Source organism: Neomonachus schauinslandi, chromosome 6, assembly GCF_002201575.2.
Source record: "Neomonachus schauinslandi chromosome 6, ASM220157v2, whole genome shotgun sequence".
NCBI classification, from domain to species: domain Eukaryota; kingdom Metazoa; phylum Chordata; class Mammalia; order Carnivora; family Phocidae; genus Neomonachus; species Neomonachus schauinslandi.
Genome location: NC_058408.1, coordinates 46,917,443 through 46,944,996, shown reverse-complemented (window position 1 = coordinate 46,944,996; position 27,554 = coordinate 46,917,443). Strand labels below are relative to the sequence as shown.

General features: G+C 37.9%; 2 protein-coding genes across 3 annotated transcripts in view; both read right to left on the bottom strand.

Annotated features, from left to right (window-relative positions):
- The window catches only part of PLA2G4A (phospholipase A2 group IVA), a 152,491-nt gene that overhangs the window by 10,759 nt on the left and 114,178 nt on the right, over positions 1-27,554 (bottom strand). For both annotated transcript variants that reach the window (XM_044916394.1, XM_044916395.1), the window contains 3 exons: positions 24,333-24,404; positions 18,480-18,722; positions 8,576-8,760 (listed from right to left, as the gene is read on the bottom strand). In XM_044916394.1, coding sequence (XP_044772329.1) covers positions 8,576-8,760; positions 18,480-18,722; positions 24,333-24,404 — 500 coding nt within the window. The remainder of the gene's footprint in view (positions 1-8,575; positions 8,761-18,479; positions 18,723-24,332; positions 24,405-27,554) is intronic.
- Positions 14,610-16,040, bottom strand: LOC110574163 (BAG family molecular chaperone regulator 2-like). Its single transcript, XM_044915979.1, is given in 3 exon segments — positions 14,610-14,800; positions 14,803-15,251; positions 15,982-16,040. Coding segments are annotated over 3 exon segments (699 nt in total).

Here is a 27,554-nt window from a genome sequence, read left to right as displayed (position 1 = left end):
CTGATGAACTGAACTGAATGAAATTATAGTGATGTAATTGTTATAGAAAAAAAAAAACCCATTAGGGCTCTGGTTATTTATAAGCCCTGTGAACATTTTTTAACCCTTCAGAGTCAAAGAATGATGAAGCAAAATGAGGAACACTCTGGTACTGAATTTTTACTTGTACCTTCTCAACACAACCAATTAAAATTAGTAAATTTTATGTATACAAACATATTTGAGTTACTCTGAATCAGCTTTTCTTTTGCATCTGTTTATAAAAAGAATTTAACTTCTGTACTCAGAATGTTGTATGTGTAGTGGCCAAGAATGGGCCAGACAGGGAAACCAAGAGTTTAGCTAATGGGCGTGGCAGATTGTGTGATGGTTTCCACATATTAGCTCCCTTCCCAGTAAGAGAATTATACATCCCCACCTGAACGAGAGGACACCTAAACACAACGACAGCAGTTGATTTGTAGCTGCAGACATGAAACGTGACCAAGAAAAACATGTTTGTTGTTGGCCACTGAGATTTTAGGTTTGTTTCTGCATCAAGGCTGACTAATGCAGTGGGTAAGCACACACACACACAGTATTAGGTTGAAACAAGAAAGCATAAATCAATATGGAGAGATGCCATAAATACAGCTTATTTATGTTTATATACAGCTTAAGGGGTAGTGACAAAAATAAGAAGCAGACTCTCAGTGGTAAAAGAGCAGACTCCGGGGCCTGATTGCCTGAGTTCAAATGCAAGCTGTGGGACCACGGGCACGTTTCCTAATGTATCCACACTCAATAGCCTCAAATATAAAATGAGTATGATAATAATAATATATATCTTATGATTGCAGTAGAATAAAATAATGTCTGTACAGTATTCAGAGTGGTCCTGGACACCTATCAATTGCTATACAGAAGTTTGATAAATAAATGTCAATAAAGAGAGGAAGAGAGGGCGCCTGGGTGGCTCAGTTGGTTAAGCCACTGCCTTCGGCTCAGGTCATGATCCTGGAGTCCCGGGATCGAGTCCCGCATCGGGCTCCCTGCTCGGCGGGGAGTCTGCTTCTCCCTCTGACCCTCCCCCCTCTCATGTGCTTTCTCTCTCTCAAATAAATAAATAAAATCTTAAAAAAAAAAAAGAGAGGAAGAGAGGGGGAAGGGGAAAAGTAAGGAAAGAAAAGGAAAAAGAGAGACAGGTACAGAGAAATTTCTATAGAGACGAGGTTTTAGGGAAATGATCATTACAATCTCAAGTTATTTTAACCTACTCTTTGTCATCACATCGATTTATTCAATGATAACCATTAGTTGCAAATCAAAGCTCCATGCTAAGAGGTAGGGATATCACAGTAAGTGAAACTCTTGTCATTATGGGATTTATAGCCTGGTGACTGAAAGATAATAATCAAATTACTCCTTAGGCTTAAAACCATAGTAAATGCTATGAAAAAAGTATTTACCATGAGATCTGCAGTGTATGTGGACTATTTCTTCAGAGTGTACATTAATTCATTCAACAATTATTATTGAATACCTGCTATGTTCTAGTCATAACTTGGCTGTCTTTGAATCCTTGAAGATCATAAATCAATGGGAAAGATAAATAATAGATATGATAGTACAGTATGATAGAGGCAGAGGATGTGTTGGATGTCTCCATGCCTGGGCTGTGCAGTCTGAAAGGCCCACCTCAAACACAGACACCTAGATTTGCTAGCTGGGTGGTCTGAGACACACTGTGTAGCCACCACAAGTCAACAGGGAAGAAATTATTTTGTGGTGTGTATTTAGTGATATTCCCCTAATGGCACCATGGGAATCATAAGAACCAACCAACCAACTATCCAAACAGGGACCAGGCTGTTCACTATCCCTGAAATGGTAGGCTCCCACCCCCATTTCACCTACATTCCACCTGTTTCTTATTTCTCAGCAACTCATTTTCTATCACTGTATGTAAAGTTAATACCATTATCTTCCTCAGGACTGATATGAGGATTAAATGAGATAATGTATTTTTAAAAACTCACTAATTTGTATTTAACAATATAATTTATATTTTAAATATTTATATTTAAAACAGCACCTTAAATTTATGTGAGTGGCATATATATGCCATTTTATTTATTTTTATATATGGATAAATATAGTTATATGTATTTTTAAATAAATATATATTTATATATAATAAATTAGCTTTTCTCAAGAGGAAATGAGCTTTTTCTCTGCACACACCTAGGATACAGGCTTTCTATGATGTTTCTCAATATTTACCATCTATTTTTGGAAAAGGAAGTGGTATAAGTATAAATATGCATGTAAATATGTAAATAAATTGAATCTTAAAAAAATTATTGAAGCAAGTAATAGAGGATACAATGGATAGAAACTATAATTTAGAATTCAGTATTTTGTGGGTATGGTCATCATCACTTCCAATAAAAAGCATGCTGGTATTAGGTTCCATGAGCTTTATAATGCAACAGGTGTGAAGATAATTTTGCATATTTAATAATGTGTAGAATTTACATAGCACTTTATAGTTCTCATTAGTTCTTCACTAAGATGTTACTATGCCTTCACAAAAATATGTAGAGAACTTAATGTTGGGTATATCTACTCATCACAAGGCATCTGATCCTTAATGACCAATACAGGTATAGTGGGTTCAATGGGGACCCTCCAAAAGATAAGTCCATGCTCTTACCCCCCCACCCAGGCCCAGGACATATGAATGTGACCTTATTTGGAAGAGGGGTTTTTGCAAATGTAATTAAGCTAAGCATCTAAGAAATGAGGTCGTCATGGGTTATCTGAGTGGGCCATAAATCCAATGACAAATACCCTCATAAGAAGACACACACACAGAAGAGAGGCCATATGGAGCTGGAGGCTGACACTGGAGTTATGTAGCCATAAGCCAAGGAAAGCCTGGAGCTGCCAGAAGCTGGAAAAGGCAAGGACAAATTCTTCTGTAGAGCCTTTGCAGGGAGTGTGGCCCAGAGGAAACCTTGATTTCAATTTCTGGCCTCCAGAACTGTGAGAGAATACATTTCTGTTTGTTTTAATCCACTCCATTTGTGGTAATTTGTGATGGCAGCCCTTGGAAACTAATGTTTGAGGTAAATCTGTAAATGCTACATTTAGCAACAGGCAGTTCTCTTTATCAGCCATAGTGGATCAACGCCCGGAAAGCTAACACTTGGACCGTTCGGCCACGATTGTGCGTCAACCCCAAATACAAGTCAGAAGTAAATCATATTGAAGAGGCTCTAACACAAGGATCATGCCATAACGTTAACAAATAAATCAGGTTGGTGTGGGAAAATACAATTATTTTTCTGGTGTGTGTGTGTGTGTGTGTGTGTGTGTATGTGAGAGAGAGAGAGAGAGAGAATTTGATGGATTTTGGCCTTGAGTGAAAAACAGAAAGATGAGTCAGTTTAGATACATTACTTCCGTCATTTGTGAAAACTGGCTCATCTCCAATTTTCCTTCCTTCCCTCCTCCTCTTTGCCTTCCTTCATTACCTCCTTCTCTCCTTTTCTCCTTCCTTCTTTCCTTTTATTTTTAAGAAAATGAACCCACTGTTCTGGTTTCTGCTCGTTAAACATTTAAAAGGGCACTGAAAAACTGAGTTAGATTTTATGTCCAATATATGGCAACATAATACAAAATAACATTATTTAGGGCATAATAACTCTAATTCAGTACTCTTCATAAAATTTAGTAAGGCCAAAAAAAAAAATCTCTAGTGGTAAACTCTGAATTCTCCTATACTCCTTGCTTGCTCCTCATCAGAGCCAAAGCTTTCTTTTTTTTTTTTTAAAGATTTTATTTATTTATTTGAGAGCGAGAATGAGAGAGAGAGAGAGAGAGAGAGAGCATGAGAGGGGGAGGGTCAGAGGGAGAAGCAGACTCCCTGCCGAGCAGGGAGCCCGATGCGGGGCTCAATCCCGGGACTCCAGGATCATGACCTGAGCCGAAGGCAGTGGCTTAACCAACTGAGCCACCCAGGCGCCCCGAGCCAAAGCTTTCTTTAAAATGTTTTTTTTTTTTCTAAAATCACAGTCTGTTTCTTTTGCAGACTTGAATAGGAAGACCCTGGCTTATTTTCATGACCAACATTAAAGACACATGCTATTAGAATTCTCCTTGGATGGACCCTAATGGTGAAATAAATTTGCATGGCATATATCTAAGCTACTAAAGGGTTAACAAAAAGAAACTTGACAAAATGAAGCATAGAGCTGCTTTTCTTAAATCAATTATGAATATTATTTAGAATCATGAGGCTCTTTATATCTGGACTACTATTAGGGTACGTGCCTACAAATCTAAAAAAACCCCAAAAAACAACAACAAAAAAAACCCCTCCAGTATTACTCACAGTGACATCATCAGTTTCCAAGGCCAGTTTGCGGCTATTAAAAGCCGTGATATCTATCACTCATATCTCCCTGACAAAAATCTGAGACTTAACTATTCTTATGAAATGTTTATATCAATAATTGTGAAATAAAGTTTATGGTTTTAATTTTTGGCTCAGCATTTTTGCTCTGCTCTTTTATTACAAATGGCATTCATATTTCAGTCTCAAAAACAGAAAATTATTCACTACTTAATCAACTTAATAAAATCCTGTTATTACACGGGAGCTTTTCCCCTCCTCTCAAAAAACTTCACGTAGATTCCTTATCAATTTTTAAACCTTACTATATTATATCTAAAATAAGTATCCTAAAAACAATAAAAAATAAAAAATAAAATAAGTGTCCTACTTCAGCATTAATAGTGTAGTATTTTTATCAATTTAAAAATTATATTTGGGGGCGCCTGGGTGGCTCAGTCAGTTAAGTGACTGAGAAAGTCAGTTAAGTTAAGAGAGAAAGTGACAAGATAGCAATAATCTGAAAGTTGAAAATAAAGCATTGTTAAAAAGTTCTTGCATATTCACATACAGAGATACCATGCTGTGTTTATAATTATGTTTAAAAAATATTTAACGACATGGGAAAATGCTCACAGTATAATTTTAAGTAGAAAGAAGCAGAATGCAAAGCAATACGATCCTGGTGTACACACACACACACACACACACAAAGACTAAAGGAAAACAGTAAAATATCGGCAGTTGTTTATGAATAACAGAAATGATATATATTCCAAATTTCTAAATTTTTTTTTTACAATAAGTATATATTCTTCTTGACTAGAAATAATGAATCAAAGTCCATTTAAAAACTACAACAAAGTACAATGGTTCTTTTTAGAGGTACAAAGTGATATCCTCAAACCTTCCCAATATTAACTCATGAGGTAGTACAGCTGTTATTCATATATAGAATGATGGCTTTGACATTTTACACTCCCATTGGTGAAATGAATAATACAGGTTCTTCCACCTCCAGAACTAGCTTCGAAGCTATCATCTTAGAGTCAGCCATTGGAACTCACCTCCCCACTGCTGCTCATGGTCATCAAATCCAGCTCTTGGCTTTCTCAGTCACCCGTCCTGTACAGTACTTCATTATCCTATGCTTGGATTATAGTAAACTCCTCTTTTTTAAAAAAAATTAGTTTTTTTTAAATGCAGGGCTTGAACTCACAACCCGAGATCAGAACCTGAGCTGAGATCAAGAGTCAGACGCTTAACTGACTCAGCCACCCAGGTGTCCTGTAGTAAATCTCTCTTAATTTTAATCTTTTGCTCTTCATGGTCTCCAAGTCATCCTACTTTCCACTGTGGGATTAATCATCCTAAAATTCCAACTGCATGAAGTCGTTTGTCAGTTGCAAACTCTTCACTGATTCTCTATTTCCCATCATGCAGCCCGAAAGCCCTCCTACTGGGAGCTTAATATTTATCACTTCTAGTCAGATCGCTCCATCTCCTCAGAAGTGCTCACTGCCATCCCTGTGCCATTTTCATCCTGTTCTATTTATTTCCCTGCTCATCTACTCCAGGACACACCTATCTATTCTTATATGGATCTCCCATAACACACATGCTTATATAAAGTCAAATTACTACTTAACAATAAGTTGCTCATTTTCCTTCCAGGTTGACTCTTGTGTATAAAAGTCTTTCCCCCAAGAAAGCTAAAATGTTTTGGAGATCAAGAACCATGGTTTATCATTAACTGCTGCACACAGCACACAGCACAGAAAAAAATACATGTAAAACATGTTCAAAGGAGGCAGCTAGTAAAGGGGAAAGATCATTAGATTGTCACTCTGGAGCCTTGAAATCTGGTCCAGCGTGACCACTTCTTAACCAGCACTTTTCCAGCCAGGTCCTGGGGCTATGTTCTGTTCACCCATTATCTTTTTTTTTTTTTTAAAGATTTTATTTATTTATTTCAGAGAGAGAGAATGAGAGAGAGCACATGAGAGGGGGGAGGGGCAGAGGGAGAAGCAGGCTCCCCGCCGAGCAGGGAGCCCGATGCGGGACTTGATCCTGGGACTCCAGGATCATGACCTGAGCCGAAGGCAGTCGCTTAACCAACTGAGCCACCCAGGCGCCCTGTTCACCCATTATCTTATTTAATTTGTTGATATGATGAAATTGCTCATCTCACCAACCCTTGTTTCCTTGTTAGAATACCAGTAACTGCCTCAAAAAAAAAAAAAAAATCAAACGTGAAAGCAATTTTTAAAAATGAGACTTTATATATATTAAAGAGCTGTTACAATAGCCACTATCAGTCTTGAGAGCAGCTTAATCAGAGTATAAGGGGAAGGAAAGCAGATGTCAGAGAACCTGGGTTATCACTGACTTCCTGGTTGACCTGGTTATCACTGACTCTTCCTCCTTGACCTGACTTATCACTGGCCCTTCATGGTTGGGAGATCATGGACTGTGTCACTTAGCCTCTATGAATTTCCGTGTCTTAATTGATGAAATGGGTATAATAACTCCATCACTCTCATAGCATTTCATTCATTCACTCACAAAAAATGACCTACTCACACTTTGGCCAACACTTATAATACAATTAGAACCAAATGATTAAAACAAAACATACATTCAAAATAGTGTTCTAGTTCCCAAGGAGTTCACAGACAGTGGAAGATATATATATATATATACAGACAATAGACCATGAAAATTGCCATATTTAGAAGAATCTACTAAGTCCTTTGTACTGACACTCAATCTGTGGAGGTCAAGAAAGATAACATTTGAGACGTGTCTAAAGAAAGTTTGAGGTCTCCAGGTGGAGGGAACAGTAACATTCATGGTCTCACTTGGGTGAGGCCACAGTGCTGCTAAGCAATGTATGCTGCCTGTTAGAGTTTCTTCTCATTTCTTCAGAGGCAGGCTTTTATTCTCGCCAGGTTCCTGGCTCCACCACCTTTACCCTCTCACTCTCAAAAGATAACACTGAATTATAATTTCTACAAAAGTGAGAAGTCATCAGGTGAATACTTTCTTAACTTCCCTCTCCGTGCCTAACAGTGACCTTCCATCACAGCCATCAGATTCCCCCTACCCTCTTGCCCCAATATCAACATTTATAAATTACTCTCCACCTATATTTTTGTATCTCCTTTGCACTCTTCACCCCTGTAGCCTTCCGAGGGCTGTGACCCTATCATATATGCCATCTCTCCATTCTCCAATAACATAATCATTAATGACTCCCAGCCATCAGCATTTAAACACATTCGAGTCTCTTCTGTTAACAACCCACCTCTCCTATACACAGTTTTCCTGTTCCCCACCTCTTGCAGATACAGCGCATCTCCTTCTTCCCTGGACGGTCTACAGGATTATCTCCATTTTCTTATCTTCCACCCTTCCTTCAAATCACTGCAGTATGATTTCTGCCCTCATGATGTTATTGAAACTGCCTTTGGGGCGCCTGGGTGGCTCAGTTGGTTAAGCGACTGCCTTCTGCTCAGGTCATGATCCTGGAGTCCCAGGATCGAGTCCCACATTGGGCTCCCTGCTCAGCGGGGAGTCTGCTCCTGCTTCTCCTTCTGACCCTCCCCCCTCTCATGCTCTCTGTCTCTTTCATTCTCTCTCTCTCAAATAAATAAAATCTTTAAAAAAAAAAAAAAAAGAAAAAAGAAACTGCCTTTGTCCAGTTCACCGAAGACTTCCTTGTTAAATATCTTCAACTGATTTTCACAACACTGTATACTTCCTTGATTTTCATTATTTTCCCCTGATAATTGCTGTTGTACCTTCAAAATAGTATTTCATGTCCTCTCTCCAAGTATAACTCCCCATGCATGGTTTTAATTATCTTTTACGTGCTAACATCCAAATCTCAGCATAATTTCCTTGAACTTCAGATAGGTCGCATAATTCTTGTTCTGCTTAAGATTGTAAACTTTAATGGGGTCCATGGGGAATCATTTACAAGTTTCCTCTTTTTCTTTTTTTCTCCTTTTCTTTTTATAAGTTTCTTTAAGAAGGGGAGTGATTGAATCACATCTGTGTTTTTAAAATATGACTCATAGTAATGTAGAAAAATAGGCTCAAGGGATAAGAAATTGGAGGGAAGAGGACTAAGATATCTGCAAGGCATGCAAAAGAACATGCTAGATCATGGGATGCTATATAAATTCTCCTTACCTTGAACGGAGGACTAGAGTCACATGGTCTTGCAGAAAAGTCAAAGGAGATAATGAGATCAACTCCCCTCTGAGGTCTCAGGATCAAGGGGTATGGCAGGTTAAACGTGAGGCCACTGTCCACGACGTGAATCTTTTTACTTTTGACATCCAGAGGCTCATATATTTGCTCAAATTCATCAGGATCTTTAAAAAGGAAAGAAACAAAAGAATGAATTAAGTGACCACTTAACATGATTTAGAACATAAAAATATTTTTAATGGCAATTTGTGAATACAATTTCATATGGTTAGGCCCTCAGGGGAGTCAAACAGAACTGGACATGAGTCCTGCTTTAGCAACTGTAAATGAATTATTTTCTTTAACTCAGAGTTTCCACTTTCAGGGTTAAAGGTCAAATAAGGGTGCTGTGAGGACTAAGTGGGACAATGCATGGAAAGTACTTAGCTCAGGCCCTGGCATTAACTCTAAGCTGCGATCATGATTCCTTTAACAGTATTACCTCACTTTACCTAGGTCTTTACTGGCTTAAAAGCATGTCCTCAGACATTATCTTGTTTTAAGTCATGACAGACATGTGAGGTAGACGATCTCTGTAAGTGAAGGATGAAATAAATTCATCTCTACAGTGACAGAACTGGGGAGTGGCGGAGTCTGAATGGATCCCACACTGCATCTCCCAAGGTGATTGGAGTTCAGGGAAATCACCCAGTCAACACATTCAGCAGACATGTATTGTCTGCTACTATTTGGGCTCTATTCTACGTGCTGAACAAGATGCAAACTCTGCTCTAACAGAGTGCATGACTGACAAATCAGTAAACAGATAGTTCAGGCAGTATTAAATGCACTGTAGAAAATGATAGAGGGTCATATCCCATAATAGGGAGTAACTTCAGTTGGATAATCAGGAGAGACCTCTGAGAAGACGACCTTAAGCTGAGACCAGATTAATAATATAGAACGGGCCAACCAAAGATTTGGGGGGATATTTTTTCCAGGGCAAGAGCCAGAGCAAAGGCCCTGAGGCAGAATCAGACTTGGTATGTCTTAGGAACAGCAAGAAGCCCAGTGTGGCTACAGTATTGGAGGAGAGTAGAATGAGGTGACAAGGGGATCTGAAAGAAAGCAGGGTCTAGAAGTCATTTGTTTTAATAGAAAATGGTAACATGCTTCTCTTCACGTTATGTGTGGTGCTCCTCATTCACTTCCCATGAAAAAGAGGTGTGATCAGAATTGAACTGATTTGAGCTGAATGAAATGACATGCAATTGTTCTGGTCTGTCTCCTTGTCCTCACATGTGTTCCGTTAAGAAGAAGGCTGGAAAGTTCAAGAACAGAGTGAAGGTGTTCATACTAGACATGCATTATGATCTCTGAGAAAGCTAGTAACTTCCATTTGGTAAGTCTTTTCATAGAGGCAGTAATAAAAACTAGAGGGTCAGACTAACCTGTGTTTATAGAACCCCCCCCCCCCATACAAGGTGGTTAATATGTATTATCCAGGAAAAGGCTCAGCACATGGTGGGAATCCACGGCATGTTCATTTCCTCCATATATTTCTAAATAAGAATGATACTGACTATAATCCTCTCATAGTGAATTTTATCATTATGTTTTAAGAGCAAGGGATCCCAAAGAAAGGCAAATCTTTTAAATTCTTCCTGTCCCATTAATCCCACAATTCTCCTCATCATTAAAATCTGAAAAGTAGCAATGAAACAATTAGGCTTGACGTTTATTCGATGTGAATCGAAAACAGTTCTAAATTAGATTTGGGCTTAATTACTTAAGAAAATGTTATTATCTTTTACGTTTCTACAGTTAACAGGGAATCATGTGGTTTTTTTCTCTCCTGTTCATTAAAATTTCTCATCCCTACAATACTGAATAACAAGTGAATGCTACAAACATATACTGGTGTGTTTAGGAATGAAGAGGAAAAGAGTTTACAGTTGAGGTGATTTGTATTGTCCAGAACTGGTGAATGAGAAAAGGTGTGAATGAATGGTCTTAGACAAAAAAACAAATATGCTAAAAAAAAAAAAAAAAGCTACGGGGAAATGGTTTAGACAAGAATAAGGTCGTATGATTGAATATACGACTGAACGAAAAGGTAGGCCAAGTTAAAAAAAAAAAAGTCTTGCTATATCTGAGGTGAATGCGTAGGCCAACAAGGACAGAAAAATCATTCGGTAAATAATTATCTCCAGGCTAATTCTCCTTTCTTTTTTTATCAAGTATGTGTGGATTGTAGTGACAAAGTACTTTGCTACCAGCCAAGATTCTAAATTTCTATCACAGAAACTTAAACCTCAGAATTATAACATTGAAAAATATATATATTCTCAAACACGATTTTAATATTTTCCTCTGGAATGTTTGTTTAAAAACTACATATGTAAAAAAATTAAAAAAATAAAAGACTACATATGTAAATTTTCTAAAGGTGAACAATTGTGGGTCTTTGTCTTCTATTAGTTTTTAAATATTTGACTAAGAAGCTGGACGTTCATTACTTGGGTACTTTTATTTCTCCTAAAAGCAGTTTCATGTATTTTGAGTGTCTCTCATGTATTAGAAATTTTATATATGAGATTTATCATTCTTCTAAGACTCTTACAAAAGAGGTATGATTAGTGTCATATGAAAGATAAGGACGCTAAGACCCAAGAGGTCCAGTTTCACACAGTGACAGTCAGGATTCCAAGGCTGGCCCAGGTCTAAGCCAACTGCATCCTGTGTCCCATGGTTGCTTCAGTAAGTGGTGGGGCCATAGAACTGAAAAGGTTTAAAAATGGCTAACTTGGGGTGCCTGGGTGGCTCAGATGGTTAAGCGTCTGCCTTCGGCTCAGGTCATGATCCCAGGATCCTGGGATGGAGCCCCACATCGGGCTCCTGGCTCAGCCGGGAGTCTGCTTCTCCCTCTCCCTCTGCCTCTCCCACTGCTCAAAAAAAAAAAAAAAAAAAAAAAAATGGCTAACTTAAAAATCAGCAATTACAAAAGAGAGAGGCTAACTACGCATACACCTGTCAATCATCAAAACCACATTAGTATGTGTCTTTAATCACAAGTCAACACAAATGTCTTAAAAACACATTAGTGGCAATATTTTTTACAATGCAGTGATTTCTCCTCATATTATAAAGTATAATGACAGTTCACAAATAGTTTTCTTTGGCTTCCTACACTTAGTGCTTTTTTTTGAATTTTAGCTAAAAGATTCACCGAAGCAGACCATTTCTCTCACATTGTTTGATATGCTCCTTCTCGTCATGAAACTGGTAGTCTCCTTTTTTCCTCTTTTATATCCAAGATAACATCTGAGAGGCAAATCATGACGTGACCAATTCCCAGCTCTGGCATGTAGCTAAACACCATGGTTCCACCCTTCCAAATAAACTGACAGGAAGTAGTGTTTCTTAATTGTGTTGCAAACAACATAGTTTTGCAAGATATTAACAGATGTTCTATACACAAAATAAGAGTTTCATGATCAAATAGGTTTGAGAAATAGAAGATCAACAGCTTAAAGTAATGGCCAGTTATATTGTGTGTTTCCTATTCTCCTTACTATGCCTTGGGCTAACTGCCCTTTTTAATGAGGATGCTACTTAAAAAAAAAAAAAATGCTACTTAATCTTCACAGGAAGTCTGTAAGATAGGTACCACTATTATTTCTATTTTGTAAGTAAACTTGGAGTAAATAGTGAGGATTGTTGCAAACTTGCTGTCCTACGGTTCCAGGTTCCATCGGGATCAGGGGTGTTGGTTTTTAGTTTGGCTCTATTTTTCTATCATTGCTAACCGACGTTTATGCTAAGTAACTGCTCAAGACTGTCCTGCTAATAAATGGCCCAGCCAGGATTCAAACGTAAGCCAGACTGCTTTTTCAAGTACTATTTTGAGGCACCTTGAATAGGGCTGCTTAAATTCATTAGAGTATCCCAAGTCATTATAAAGAGGGGGATGGAGTTAGTTTTTCCAAATTTATTTGACCTTGAACCCGATTTATTGTATAACATCTACTAGAATGTCCGAGAGAGTTTGATAAATCCCACTATGGGAGAATACCCTCCCACAGTTTAAAGCATACATGGTTTCTAAACCTGTAAATGAGTTAATCAGGTTCTTTGTTAGGTATGGAAACATGCTGTGTTTTATAATTATGTACCATCTCCTTAAAGCAGTTCAGCTATGAATATTTGCAATGGTCATTTTTTTTTAAAGATTTTATTTATTTATTTGACAGAGAGAGAGAGCGAGAGAGTGAGCGAGCGAGCACAAGCAGGGGCAGAGGCAGAGGGAGAACAGGCTCCCGCTGAGCAAGGAGCCCGATGAGGGGCTCGATCCCAGGACCCTGGGATCACAACCTGAGCCGAAGGCAGACACTTAACCGACTGAGCCAGCCAGGCACCCCTGCATTTTATAAATACCTCACACAGATTCAATTTATGATGTACAAAAATGTTCGGGTGTTTTTGTATTGAACTCTGGCCTAAATTAACGCGTGCCTCGATTTTTTATTCCAGATGGTATGTGTCACAGTAAGTAACATAAACACAAAAGTAAACAGGAAAGAAGTCACATAAATAATGGACAGCTTCTCTGAAATTAGTTTCTACAGGTATACAACTATTTTGAAGTAAGCAAGTGAGAGGAATTCCCTCATCTTATTATTTCTCTTATTTTCAGAAGATTGTCTACAAGGTGAAGTAATAGGTACAAAATATTTTTCTCATCTTAGGTTGAAAGATTAGTCTAAGATACTCAATTTTAATCTGTACAAACAAAATCATAGGGTAAACTAAAATGTAAGATTTTCCTACACTAAAATGTAAGATTTTCCTAATACAATATTTAGATAAGGTAAAAATCTCTATTTCCTTTTTGCGTGGGGAGAGTAAAAAAATGAGCAAAATAACCTTAATGTTTTAATTAAATTATGGTATTTTTGACTGTATAGTAAGTAGGGTTTTTTTAAAAAAGATTATTTATTTTCTAGTGAAAGAGCTACATTTTAATTACTGAAGACGGTACAAATTGATGTAACTCTCATACAAAAAAATTTGGAAATATGTCAGGCCATGAAAAGGTATATTCCTTTTGACCCAGTAAATCCCACTACTGGGAATTTATACAAAGAAAATCAAAAACAAAAGAAAGAAGGAAAAAAGTCTCTGTATATAAATATGTTGCAGGAATAAGCAACAAATTGGAAACAAACTAAATGTCCAATAAGGGGAATGGGGAAGTAAATTATACAAAATACAGAATAGAGGTTTTAAAGTTGACAATTAGACTTTATAGCGGCATTTTTAAAAAAAGGCAAGTTACAACACTATTTCTGCAATGATTAAAAATTTAGAGAAATGATGCATTTGGAAAAAGATGAAGTGGACATAGAGTTGTTCACAGTAATAACATTAGATGTGAATTCTCTCACACTTTATGTCATGTTTTCATATATATCAACAAATATATTCATATTATCAGATGCATAAATCTTAAATTAAAATAATTTGAGACAGATGTCCAAAAAAAGTGCTTTATGAAAAAGAAGATGTTGGGAAAGTTTCTTATTCTGTGATTCCTTTTGTCCTTTTAAGCACACTACTTAGTTAACAATAGATGAGTGGTTAAGTTCGTCAAGAATTTCTAGTCAACCAAATGCCGCATGTGCCCAAGTATCTCCATGCCAGACAAAGCCCAGGAAAGAACAATAATGCTTTTGGCCCAGGCTGAGCAGTTACTCTCTCCTATATACTAAGTAGTCATCCACAGAATAGTAAAAAATATATATTATATATATTAGGTGCTAGAGCCTAATACAAGACAAGAATTCAGTCTAAAAACTTCTAGAAAGATAATTAAAATAGTTCTAGTTTTAATTGTGTTATTCACAAAACTGATGACACTGGAATATTTTCCTCATGTGAAACAACGATCAGTATCAAATGTTATGCCTAACACGAAGAACTAATGTTTAATCATTTTTATATCATTATTTGTAAGTGCTCCTATGTTTCAAAACTAATTAAATTTGCCTTCAGCATTTTGTAGCAGAGTTTTGGAACCAGCTCCTTTAGAATGCTCTAACAGCTTGACGGCCCTGTCAAAGTTTTCAGTATTTCTAAGCAGAGTCTCTAATCTTCTCTTAATTTTCTTCTGATCTTCAAGAGCACAGCCAATTACTATGGACTGAAACTTCTGGTCAACAGGCCAGATGGCACCTCGGATGAACATGCACCGTACAGTGACATCAGGTGACACTCGGCATTTCCCAAATCATCCAGAAACTTACTGAGGACCTCATCAATAATCCTGGTGGCATGCTTTAGGGATTCTTGATGCTGGGGGTTTCTAATTGTTTCTACTGAAACTTCAACGGTGAGGGTTCGTCCCATCAAACGGTTTGCCGTCAGATTTAACTCTTCTCTTTCTCCGTCGCTGATCTGCCTCATGTCCTGGATATTTTGGATGCTGTGGATCATTTCCAGGAGGCTTTCTTTCTCTTGCTCAACGGCAGTTGCTGCTTCCCTCAAAGCTTCCACGCTGAGCTCCAGCTGGTCCAGGCTCTCCAGCAGGTGGCTGGAGTGGTGGGCCATGGAGGAGGAGGGGCAGAAGCACCCCTCGTTGGCTTTCGCGTTGATCTTCGCCTTAAGCCATCTGAGCCTCCAAGGCGGAGCGGCCAAGAGGTCACCGGCCTCTCCGGCAGCGGTGAGTGGAGAGTCCGGCGGTTGCCGTCACCGCGCGGGGCGCCCGCCTCCCTCTGACGCCCGTGGGGGGCGGCCTATTTATTTATTTGAGAGAGAGAGAGAGAGTACGAGCGGGGGGATGGGGCAGAAGGAGAGGGACAGAAGCAGATTCCCCACTGATCGTGGAACCTGATGTGGGGCTCGACCCCACGACCCTTAGATTATGACCTGGCTCAAGCGACTGAACCACCCGGGTGCCCCTGTATAATAAACAGAAGTTTTAAGAAGACTTTATGAACCAAGATGATTACATTTTATGACAAATCTTTTAACTTTTAGCTCCACACACGTGGTTAGTCTAAAACTTGGAAATAATCAGGAGATAGACAGGGTCTACCTTAGTAAGGACCTGTCTGAGAGAGCACTATCGATTTAGTAAATCCAGTCATTTTTAACAATGTTAGCCTGTAAATTATAAATGTGAATGAACTCATCACTGACCTGAGTAGATTCTTGACTAAAATCTATATGCCATACGCATTTTTTTTCAACTGGGTAAATACAGAGCAAGTGAAACAGAATTTTTAGGAGATACAACATTAAGAAACAAAATTTAAGGTTCTTCACAAAGAGCATTAATTGAAAACAATTTTAGGTTAACACATTCCAAAATAGGTCAACAAAAGAATGTTTAGTCACTGTAATACCATATTTTGAGACGATTAAATTTTCTACTACCTCCTTGGACTTTATGAGAACTGTCCATGAGTCTTCTTTCAAAGGGCACCCAATAAAGAAAGGAGTCAGATCAGGTGACATACAGCTATATTCTCCAAGCATCACAAGTGAGGACTGTGTCCTAACTGATCCACAGTTCTATCAGAATCGGGGTTGCTGGGTGTCAGTTTTACTCTACTTTTCTATTGTTCTTAACTGAACTATATAAATCCTTCCATGAATCAAAACTTCAAGGAAAAGTCAAAAACTGATTTCAATTTTTATGATGGCAAGGATCACATGTGTCTTGTGGACGACTGGATCCCTCATACCAAACGCATTGCAAGTGCTCCGTAAATACTGTGAATGCACGAGTAAACGAAAGAAGGAAAATGAAAATGGAGAACAATTTGAAAACAGGTGAAAATAATGGAAGACACATTTCTTAAGGTTGCCAAATTTATCTACTAAAAATACAAGATGCTGTTAAATTTGAATTTCAGACACACAACAAATAATGTTTCAGTACAAGTAGGTCCCAAATGTTGCAAGGGCCACACTTACACTACATATATACACACATATATATGGTTTGGAATTCAAATTTAAGTAGGCCTGCTGTATTTGATCTGGCAACCAGAACACCTCTGAATCTACATAAACTATTGCAAAACCACCAGGGAGTTGTTAAAATGAGGAGTGCAGGATGCATGCTGTGCAAACCACAGGAGCTATTCTGGGTAATTCTATCAAAGTCCTAACATTAAACAGATGTAATATAGTACACAGAAAGGAAACTTCCATTTGACATCAGCAAAACAATGACTAACGAAAACAAGGGCTGTGGGGAAGGGAGTCTTGCAGAAAGGAAAAGCTTCTGAGCAACACTGAGGTCTGTGACCCCATTCTAGCTGAGAAACTGTAGGCAATGAGAATGACTTTCTTTGATCTCTCTTTTCTTTAGAGTAAAATAACTATAAAGATTCTTTCTCGTTCTAAATGACCTTTGAGACTAAGTTTTTTTTTTAGCAGCCGTCATCATTCATCCATAAAATCTAAGTTTCTAAGGATGACACATTTAATGGGTATTATAATGGCAATCAGTATAATCAAGTGCCACAAGACAAATGAGGTCACTGATTAATGGCCAAGGTTTTTTTTTTTTTTAAATTTTGGATGAATTTTAAAATAGATACTGACTCTATCACAAACAGACTTTTATCATTGTTAATATGAAAGGGTATAGATTGCAGGTATATAATCATACCATACCTTACATCCTAGACTTTGATGCCATAAACATAATGCAAAGTATAGTGAGTTTCTACACCTCTTGTTTAAACAACAGGGGAAAACTTTGCTTTTGCAATTTCCTTTCAGCTCAAACAACAAATGGAAACAGCACTAGCAGAAATACCACCAAACCTAAAGCTATGTCCTAATTTTCACAAATATTTTATAGGCATGATGCTTAACCAAAGAGCAGAAGAAAGGGTTTGGAAAAGTCCCACTTACGTTTCTAAATATCCTGTTGATACCCTTCAGCAGAAATAACTGAGAAATGACATCTGGGCAGTTAACAGAAAAATGATGGCATGATGAAGTAGAAAGATTTTAGATGACAGGATCATTGTAAGAAAGATTATTATGTATTGATTAGTCACGAAGGCAAATTTAACTTTTAATTTAAAACATGCATGGCACTGAAAAATAGAGGGAATTACTCCTCAGTATTTGACAAAGTAACAAAAACTACAGTGAGTGGGTTCTTACCAGCTGGCCTTAAGAAAGTTACCTAACCTTTCTGAGAACCAGAGGGACAGGCCCAGGAACCTCATGGACACTGAGCCCGGTGAAGTCAACCCCCCTCAGAACCTTAGGTTGTAGGGACTCCCATTCAACGGCACACAATTAGGCTAAACACCCCATTGACCAGAATCCCATTCGTGCCTGTTCTGCTGAGACCTGCCCTTTGCCAAGGAAAAACACCCACACGAGATTCAAAGGAGGAAATGAGACACAGGCTACATTTCTGCCATTTCCACTGCCAAGCACGGTTGTGGGGGCGTCTGTGGGGGTGATTCTGAAGTGTTTTTGGAATCATTCCTGGTAGCTCAGCCTGGAGCGTGCTCTTCTAAGCCTTGGAATGACTTTGTAAACACCTAATTCTCTACCTTAAACCCCTCTCAGTTAAACAAGGGAGACATTTCTTGTTTTCTGAGTGAACCTTGTCCAGTACAGAGAGGATCTAAGGTTCCTCCTCAGTGTTTCAGTGAAAATTTTCTATGCTGACATAACTATGCCATTTCCTGTCCAACGAATGTTTTTCTTCCAAAAAACCAGTAATTTGAAGTAATTTTGAATTAAATGGATGTTGCCGTAATTGAATATAAAGGGATAGGTATTGACAATGATCAAAAGGCTTCTCCCTAGAAAGGGATAAAGATCTCCTGAATTAGCATCCATGGATTATGTTTTGTGTGCGTACCTGCTACAGCTGTATCCAGTTCATCTTCATCCAACGATTCCTGTGTCATAAAGTCTTTCAGAGGAGACATTGGATAGGATGTATTGAGATTCAAGCCCAACATGAAGTTGTGCACCTTCCCAGCACGTCCTTCTCTGGTATTGAATAAAGTTGAATCACTCACCAAAGCCATTATCATACGATGGACCCAACTTGCTTGATTATCATTGTGATATTCGCTTTGAGCATCTTCATTTTCAGTGCCTAAGGAAAAAGAACTAGAACATTATATAGATTTCCAAGTCCATTAAAAAAAACAAAAAACAAAAAACTTTGGATAAATACCTAGTAGTGCAATTGCTGGATTGTAGGGTAGCTCTATTTTCAACTTTTTGAGGAACCTCCATACTGTTTTCCAGAGTGGTTGCACCAGCTTGCATTCCCACCAACAGTGTAGGAGGGTTCCCCTTTCTCTGCATCCTCGCCAACATCTATCATTTCCTGACTTGTTAATTTTAGCCATTCTGACTGGTGTGATGTGGTATCTCATTGTGGTTTTGATTTGGATTTCCCTGATGCTGAGTGATGTTGAGCATTTTTTTCATGTGTCTCTTAGCCATTCGAAGGGGCACCTGCACCCCAATGTTTATAGCAGCAATGTCCACAATAGCCAAACTATGGAAAAAGCCCAGATGTCCACTGACAGATGAATGGATTAAGAAGATGTGGTATATATATGGAATGGAATATTACTCAGCCATCAAAAAGAAAGAAATCTTGCCATTTGCGATGGCATGGATGGAACTAGAGCGTATTATGCTAAGTGAAATAAGTCAGTCAGAGAAAGACAAATACCATATGATTTCACTCATATGTGGAATTTTAGAAACAAAAAGATAAACATAGGGGAAGGGAAGGAAAAATAAGATAAGAACAGAGAGGGAGGCAAACCATAAGAGACTCTTAACTATAGGAAATAAACTAAGGGTTGCTGGAGGGGAGATGGGGAGGGGTTGGGGTAACTGGGTGATGGGCATTAAGGAGGGCACGTGATATAATGAGCCCTGGGTGTTATATGCAACTGATGAATCACTAAATTCTACCCCTGAAACTAATAATACATTATATGTTAACTAAATTGAATTCAAATAAACATTTAAAAAAAATCTTTGGCAATTGAATGTTAAGATTAATAGTGAAGTTCTGTTGTTTTGGTTCAACAAACATTTATTTGTCTAAATTAATATAGTGAATATTTCAATCATTTTTGTTCTTAAGTTGTTCTTAATTTACTCTAAATCTATAGTCAGTCTACAGGTTGTGTTCTTGATGTGTTACTTGGTCTATTCTTACATTTCCAGGCAAACTTCTACTTTCCCCTTTCTGTCCTTCTCTAGTCCTTTTCTTCCTTTTCTCGGACCACACACACACACACACACACACACACACACACACACACACAGGGAAATTCCACAGTAGCTAATCCTCTCCTCTCCATTACTAAGTTTCCTTCCCTATCCTGCTTAGTAAACATCCAGAGATCACGCAAACTAAGAGAGACAACTGAAGGATTCAACACACATATTTGCTGCTCAGTAAACACTCTACGGACACTCATTTCATCTTTGCTTATAAAGTTGGGAATTTAGAACCGTGTAATTTAAACACATGCTTTAACATGTCTTAAAATGCAGCAATCTTCCAAAAGAAGCAGTTTTAAATGACTTTTTCCTTAAAACCCGTGCACAAATCACCACTGCTGGGAAGCCACATCGTGTAGTTGTTTAGAACACTGGCTTCAGAATCAGACTGTCTGGATTTCAACCCTCTCTCCTCTGCTTACTAGTTAGTTAACTCTTCTCAGTCTTCCTCTCCTCATCAGGACACCTCGCAGGACCGGTGTGAAGATTAACTGAGAGAGTCCATTCATATACATCTCTTAGAAAAATGCCTGGCCTATCAGAAATTCATTACAAACACTAGTTCATAGTAGAGACAGTGGTGGCAGTGACAGCTGCATCATCATTATCATCAATATTACTCACTCATAATCCAAGTCGAAGAACACTGTGTGGTAGAGTATAATTCCACCTGCCTGCATCCCTCTGTTCAGATTTCTGGGAACTCTATATAAATAGACATGCATCTACAAAACTGTACGTGTGTGTATTTGAGAAAAAGGAAAGTCTATGTTCAAACTTCATAATTTCTAACAAATGCTAACTAGACATACATAAAATCATAAAATCATAAGAAATACTGATTTTTTTTAAATCTACATAAAGATTGGGTTAGCTGAGCTGAGCAAATGAACGGATCTTTCAGTAGCTAATTAAGATGAATACATACTCGCAAAAAATAGGTACATTTTTCTACTCCCACACTTCTCTAAAGCCAAATATGACAAAGAAAATCTTCCACAAGAACAAACTGGGCTTTAAAGTGAATGATTTAGGGGTGCCTGGGTGGCTCAGTCAGTTAAGTGACTGACTCTTGGTTTCAGCTCAGGTTGTGATCTCAGGGTCATGAGATTGAGTCCCGCGTCAGGTTCCATGCTTAACTCAGAGTCTGCTTGGGACTCTTTCTCCCTCTCCCTCTGAGCACACACGCACCCTCTCTCTCAAATAAATAAATCTTTTTTAAAATAAAGTGAATGATTTATATTTTCCAGTTACATAGGATACGAAGAAGATACCAATTATTTTCCAAATATTTGGAGCTTCCTCCCTACTCCTCCACCTCCCTCTCTTCTTCTCCTTTTTTCCTTCTTCTTGTTCCTCCTCCTTCTTCTTCTTCACCATCATAATTATCATCATCATCATTATTGTTATTATTATTAAATAAACCCCACTTCTGTACCAGAAGAAGATCTACTTTCCTTATGAGATATTTGGAAATGGCATCATTTGTGGGACAAACCCAGCAGTCAACAGATAAATGATAACTGGCTGCTTTTTAGTTATAATACTAAGTAAATTTTTATTTGCATAGCCTTTTACTTAAAGCCCTCTGTATGCATTTGCAATTTGATAATTATAACAATTCTGTGAGAGCAGGTAAAATGATGCCAGTATAGATCTGAAGAAACTAAAGTTGAAAATTCCTAAAGACCTTGCTCAAAATCATATGATGAAAAATGAAGAAGCCTCAAGAGAATGAGGAAACAAGCCACAGACTGGGAGAAAATATTTGCAAAAGACACATCTGATAAAGGACTGTTATCCAAAATATACAAAGAACCCTTAGATTTCAACAATAAGAAAACAAACATCCCAGTTAAAAAATGGGTAACAGACAGCCCACCAAAGAGGACATAGAAATGGCAAGTAAGCATATGAAAAGATGCTCCACATCATATGTCACCAGGGAAATACAAATTAGAACATCAATGAGATAACACTACACACCTATTAGAAACACCAAAATCCTAAACATTGACATCACTGAATGCTGGTGAGGATGTGAAGCAACAGGAACACTCACACATGCTCGTGGGAATGCAAAACAGTATGGCCACTTTATCCAGCAATCATGTTTCTTGGTTTTTACCCAAAGGAGATGAAAACATATCCACACAAAAATCTGAACATGGATGTTTATAGCAGCTTTATAACTGCCAAGACTTGGAAGCAAATAAGATGTTCTTCAATAGGTGAATGGATAAGTAAACTGGTACATTCAGATCATGGAATGTTATTTGGTGCTTAAAAAAAAAAAAAAAAGGAGCTATCAAGCCATGAAAAGACATGGAGGAAACTCAAATACATATTACTAAGTGAAAGAAGCCGATGTGAAAAGGCTATGTATTGTGTGATTCCAAAACCTGAGTTCTGGAAAAGGCAAAACTGTGGAGACAGTAAAAAGATCAGTGGTTGCCTGACATTGGGGTGGGGGGGATAGAGGAATAAATAAACAACAGAGAGGGACGCTTCGGGCAGTGAAACTACTCCATATGAGGCTATGATGGTAGATACATGTCATCCTACTTTTGTGAAAACCTATAGAATATATGATACCAAGAGTAAACCCTAAAGTTTGGACTTTGGGTGATAAGGATGTGTCAATGTAGTTCCATGGATTGTAACAAATGTACCACTTTGATATAGGATGTTGATAGTGGGGGGGGCTCTGTGTGTGTGGGGGTGCAGAAAATATATGGGAACTCTCTGTTCTTTTTGCTCAATTTTGTTGTGAATCTAAAGCTACTCTAAAAAGAGTTTTATTTAAAAGGGAAAAAAATGAATATTAAGAACTAATAAGAAATCCCTAAGAACATCCTGAAACTCATTTTCCAATCTAGGTTGGTACTAAAACCAAAGTAGGCATGTTCAAAGGGCCTTTGAACTTCTCCACCTTAAAATAACCGGAGGTGATCAAATGTACCGACCATCTACAGCAATTTCCTTGATAATTAACAAGCCATTATTACACCTACCTAACAGTCCCTTTATCGATACACATTAATTCTAGAAATGTTAGGCATATACTGTCTATCCCCTTTGTACTGGCTAGCACCCTTCATTAAAAGGAAATTCAAAATTCAAAAAAAAAAAAAAAAAGACCTAGGGGCGCCTGGGTGGCTCAGTCGTTAAGTGTCTGCTTTTGGCTCAGGTCATGATCCCGGGGTCCTGGGATTGAGCCCTGCATCGGGCTCCCTGCTCCGCGGAGAGCCTGTTTCTCCCTCTCCTATTCCCCCTGCTTGTGTTCCCTCTCTCTGTCAAATAAGTAAGTAAGTAAATAAATAAATAAGACCTAAACAACTAAAAAAATTAAAGTTAAAATTATGAAGGAGCCAGAATGAGGACTGAGTTCTTTCCAGGGCAGGGTTCCTGCAGGGTTCCTGCCTAAAATATGGAATTAGGCCAATCACTGGCTGCATGAAGCAGCAGGAGAGTGGGCAAATAGGACTGAAGAGGAGACTGGGAGCAGAGGCCAAACCTTGTGCCCGGTCAAAAGTTCTGTCTGCCCAGGGAAGGGTTAATTTTTTAAATTTTATAAGAAACTACAGGCTAGCTGAGTTGTGGGCTTGTGGACCTGCATTTCCCAGAGGAGGTACCCTTCCTCTAGTTTATACAAACTCATTTTAATTTTAATGTTGATTCAACAAGGATAAAACAGACTCTTCCAATGTCTATACCGTCGCAGGAGGAATTCATGAATTTAGAGCAAGAAAGCATTTAACATCTTCTAAAATCTAGGTGAGCACATTCACAGGGTCATAGGATGTTTACCCAGTTATTGTAAAATCACTCCATTTTACCATGTAACATTTGCAACAAATATCCCTGGTCCTCCCCTTATCCCTGCCCTGACTTCCTCCCTGATCCTGTGACCCACACCAAGCTGAAAACTGCCTTGTCAACATGTGAAAGAACTCATTTACACTTAAAAATAATGTCTACGAAAAGAATTTCTTGATAATCCTTCCCCAAGAGATGGATTGTTGACAGTGGGATAAGGCTCAGGAATGGGCTGAGAAAAATTGTTCACATGATACTTTATTAATAATAAAATTTTTACAGATGAAATTTTAATTTTTAAAGCCATGGGAAAACGTTCCCATATCACAATTTTCATGCCAAGAAGGCTGGTGCTCTAATCGGACTTAGAATTCGGTATTTCTACCATCCCAGTTTATTCTCCATTTGTTCAATAGATAATATTTTGAGGTATTAAAAAGAAAAGCATAAGGGATATTTATGTTGGCATATTTTATTATACACACAGCATCCATTCTCTCTGTGAACCAAAAGCGACAATTCTCTATCACTCAGTGGCTTAAGCAGAAACTACCATTAGCATCTTGAGTGAGAGAATCAGACACATCATGTAGTTCCTTTCCTAATGGACTTCTGCCAGAGAAGATTCTCTTACCTTTGGGTTCTTGTGATTCATCATCGCTATCTGAGCTGTCATTACTCACAATATGCTCTGCTGTTATATTTGCTGCAGGGGAAAAAACCAACAGTTGAATGATCTCAGGTGTCAAGACTCACAATTAAATTTACTGTAAGGAAGTAATCTCAGGAAAACCACCAAGTGAGATTTACCAAGTTTACTAGTGTAAATTTGGATCAATTTAGTACCTAAATTTATTAGTTTTACTAGTATTTTCAAATTTCTCATTGGACAACAAAATTTCCTAGAACAGGAAAAATTAGTTTAAAACTACTCATTCATGATTTAAAGGAAAGAATGTTTATTTGTTTGTCTTAATCCTGACAGAAAGAAGAACCTGGTTATAGGAAGCTCCTTGTTATACCAAAAAGGTATATTTTTCTTCACTTAAGTTTATGTTAAGTGGTGTTTATGAGGGTAAATGCAGGGTAAAACCAAAATCCACAGGGGGACCACAGAACAATTCCTTCAAAATGAATAAAAGCTACTAATATAAGGTATCTTTTGACTTTCAATAATACTGAAAATTGTTGAAATGTGCCTTTTGGTGTGAAGAATTTGTGCTTCCTCAGAACATATTAAGAGGGCAGTTATAAAAACTAAAACAGAAACCATAAATCCTTAACACTTAAAACAAAGACAGGAGTAAAATCCACATAATAACTAGCTTTTTTTTTTTTTCAAATAAAAGTTTACTAAACTATGGAGTACACAGACCATTCTTTTTTTTTTTTTTTCAAAGATTTTATTTATTTATTTGAGAGAGAGAATGAGACAGAGAGCATGAGAGGGGGGAGGGTCAGAGAGAGAGGCAGACTCCCTGCTGAGCAGGGAGCCTGACGTGGGACTCGATCCCGGGACTCCAGGATCATGACCTGAGCCGAAGGCAGTCGCTTAACCAACTGAGCCACCCAGGCGCCCTACACAGACCATTCTTATCATCAGTATTTGTAGAAAAATCAAACTTTCTTTGGACACTTACATAAAACCACTTTCTGTATAGTGACTTTTTTCTTCTGAGTCAGTAGAATTATTTTAATTTAAAAAATACGACTCTAAATTTATAATTTTCAGTGATAGAATCATTTGGGGGGCTTTAAACTTGGAGAAATCTATGTATAACATTTAGTTTCCCCATATTACTCTGCATATGTTTACTATACCTACATAAATGTCATATACATGAATGATTGAGGGTATATAATGGCAGGGTTTTAAATGCTTGAGATAGTAAGCTGACTTTAATTTTTAGATTTTATTTAATTTTACTGGCATGATTACACATATGAAATTCAATAAAAGATAATGTTCATGAGCTAATATTATTTATTTCATTTCATGACTATTACAGAAAGTAGTTTGGTTGTATAGAAGAGGGGTGGTATTAAGAAATGCTCCGCTCTAGGTGTCCTGTACATTAGGTGTGTTTCTAGTCGTATATGTATTTTAGCAGAACTAAATTTTCTTCCTGTAAGCATTTTTTTTTTCTTTTTTGGTCTTATTTGATACTCTCATTTAAGAAAATGGTTCACAAAAAAAAAAGACTCACTAAAACATCGTCTTTTTTGTAAAGATATTTTCAAGAGATGAAAAGCTAAATATTTGAGTGTATCTTTTTTCCATCATTGTAGTAGAACATATAGCTCCATCTGTCCAAAAGCACAGATTGCTCACATTCAAAATTCCTTGAGACTGTAAAGAATTTCATTTAGAGTTATCAGGTTATGGTCCAATTTACCATAATGTCTTTCTTCAGAGGGGAGGAAGAAAACACAGAAACCACCTCTGAGCACCCCTTTAAGAGGTAGACTTCAGTCAACTGATGGATGAAAGAGTTACCAGGTGTCTTCAGATTCCCCTCAGTCACCTCTCTGGTCTCATTTCTGGAAACCCTTACCTAATCTGAGGTAACACGCATCCTGCTGGCAAGTGGATCTCGAGTACACAATATTCCCCCTCAGTCTGACACACAGGACAAGTAAATAGGCTGCCAAACCACTGGCTCCAAAGGAAACATCTCACAACAAAGAATATTCTGAAGACTATTTAGTATAAACACTCTCCTTTTCCTTGGCCTTCAGCCATTGTCTCACCCAGATCTGTTATTTCAGCCCTATTCTCTTCCTGCCATAGGAAGAAAAAATAACAAGCCCTACGTTTATCTAGATTATTCAACAGAGAAGGAGCAAGAGAAGCAAGCCTCATGACATGTGCTCCATCTGTTCTTTTTCTCTTTTCTTCTGAAATCTTCACAAAATTTTGAGAAGAGTTATTTCCATAAAATTAGAGTCACCAACAGGCTACTTATCCATGTGGGGTATAATGTTCATTAAAAAAAGTCAAGTCATGGGCACCTGGGTGGCTCAGTTGTTTAAGTGACTGCCTTCGGCTCAGGTCATGATCCTGGAGTCCCGGGATTGAGTCCCGCATCGGGCTCCCTGCTCGGCAGGGAGTCTGCTTCTCCCTCTGACCCTTCCCCCTCTCATGTGCGCTCTCTCATTCTCTCTCTCTCAAATAAATAAATAAAATCTTAAAAAAAAGTCAAGTCAGAGCATTTGAGCAAGAGACACCTGGCCTCCCAGTTACTCTTGAGAGAATGGGGCTCTGTAGTTAAGGCTGAAGCAGGCTCAAAGGTTCCACATACCTTGGCCTCTTGTTAACAGTGCTGCTCAGAGGACAGGAGCAAGTTCAAGCACAAAGCGCTTTCTTTACTGTTTTTATTTTAAAATTGTTGGTGCTAGCGCAATCATAGGATCACTTCTCCATTACGTATGAACAACTACCCCAAAATACAAATGATACTACTAAAGAAAATATTAAGGACTGTGGAAAATTGCTGTGCACTTAATATCAATATCAAACAGCTAAAATCAATTTTGCAGGAGGGATGATAACACTACTTAGAAGCCAATTTGTAGTGTATTAATTAATGTTACAATTGTGTTCTTTTTTTTGCATATAAAGCTTAATTAAATCAACTGTCACTGCCTGGAAAAAGTAAGGGCAGCTTGTCAAAAAATAAATAAATAAATAAATCCTACATTAAGTTTTTTACATGCAAGTATTCTTGAAAATGAATGTACTGTTGAAAAAGTCATTTACGTTATTCTGTGAACTCTATCCTCACATAGCTGTGTGATACTTCAGGGACAGAGAAGAGGTAGTAGGTAGTTAGTGTGCTGGTAATCTACAGGACCC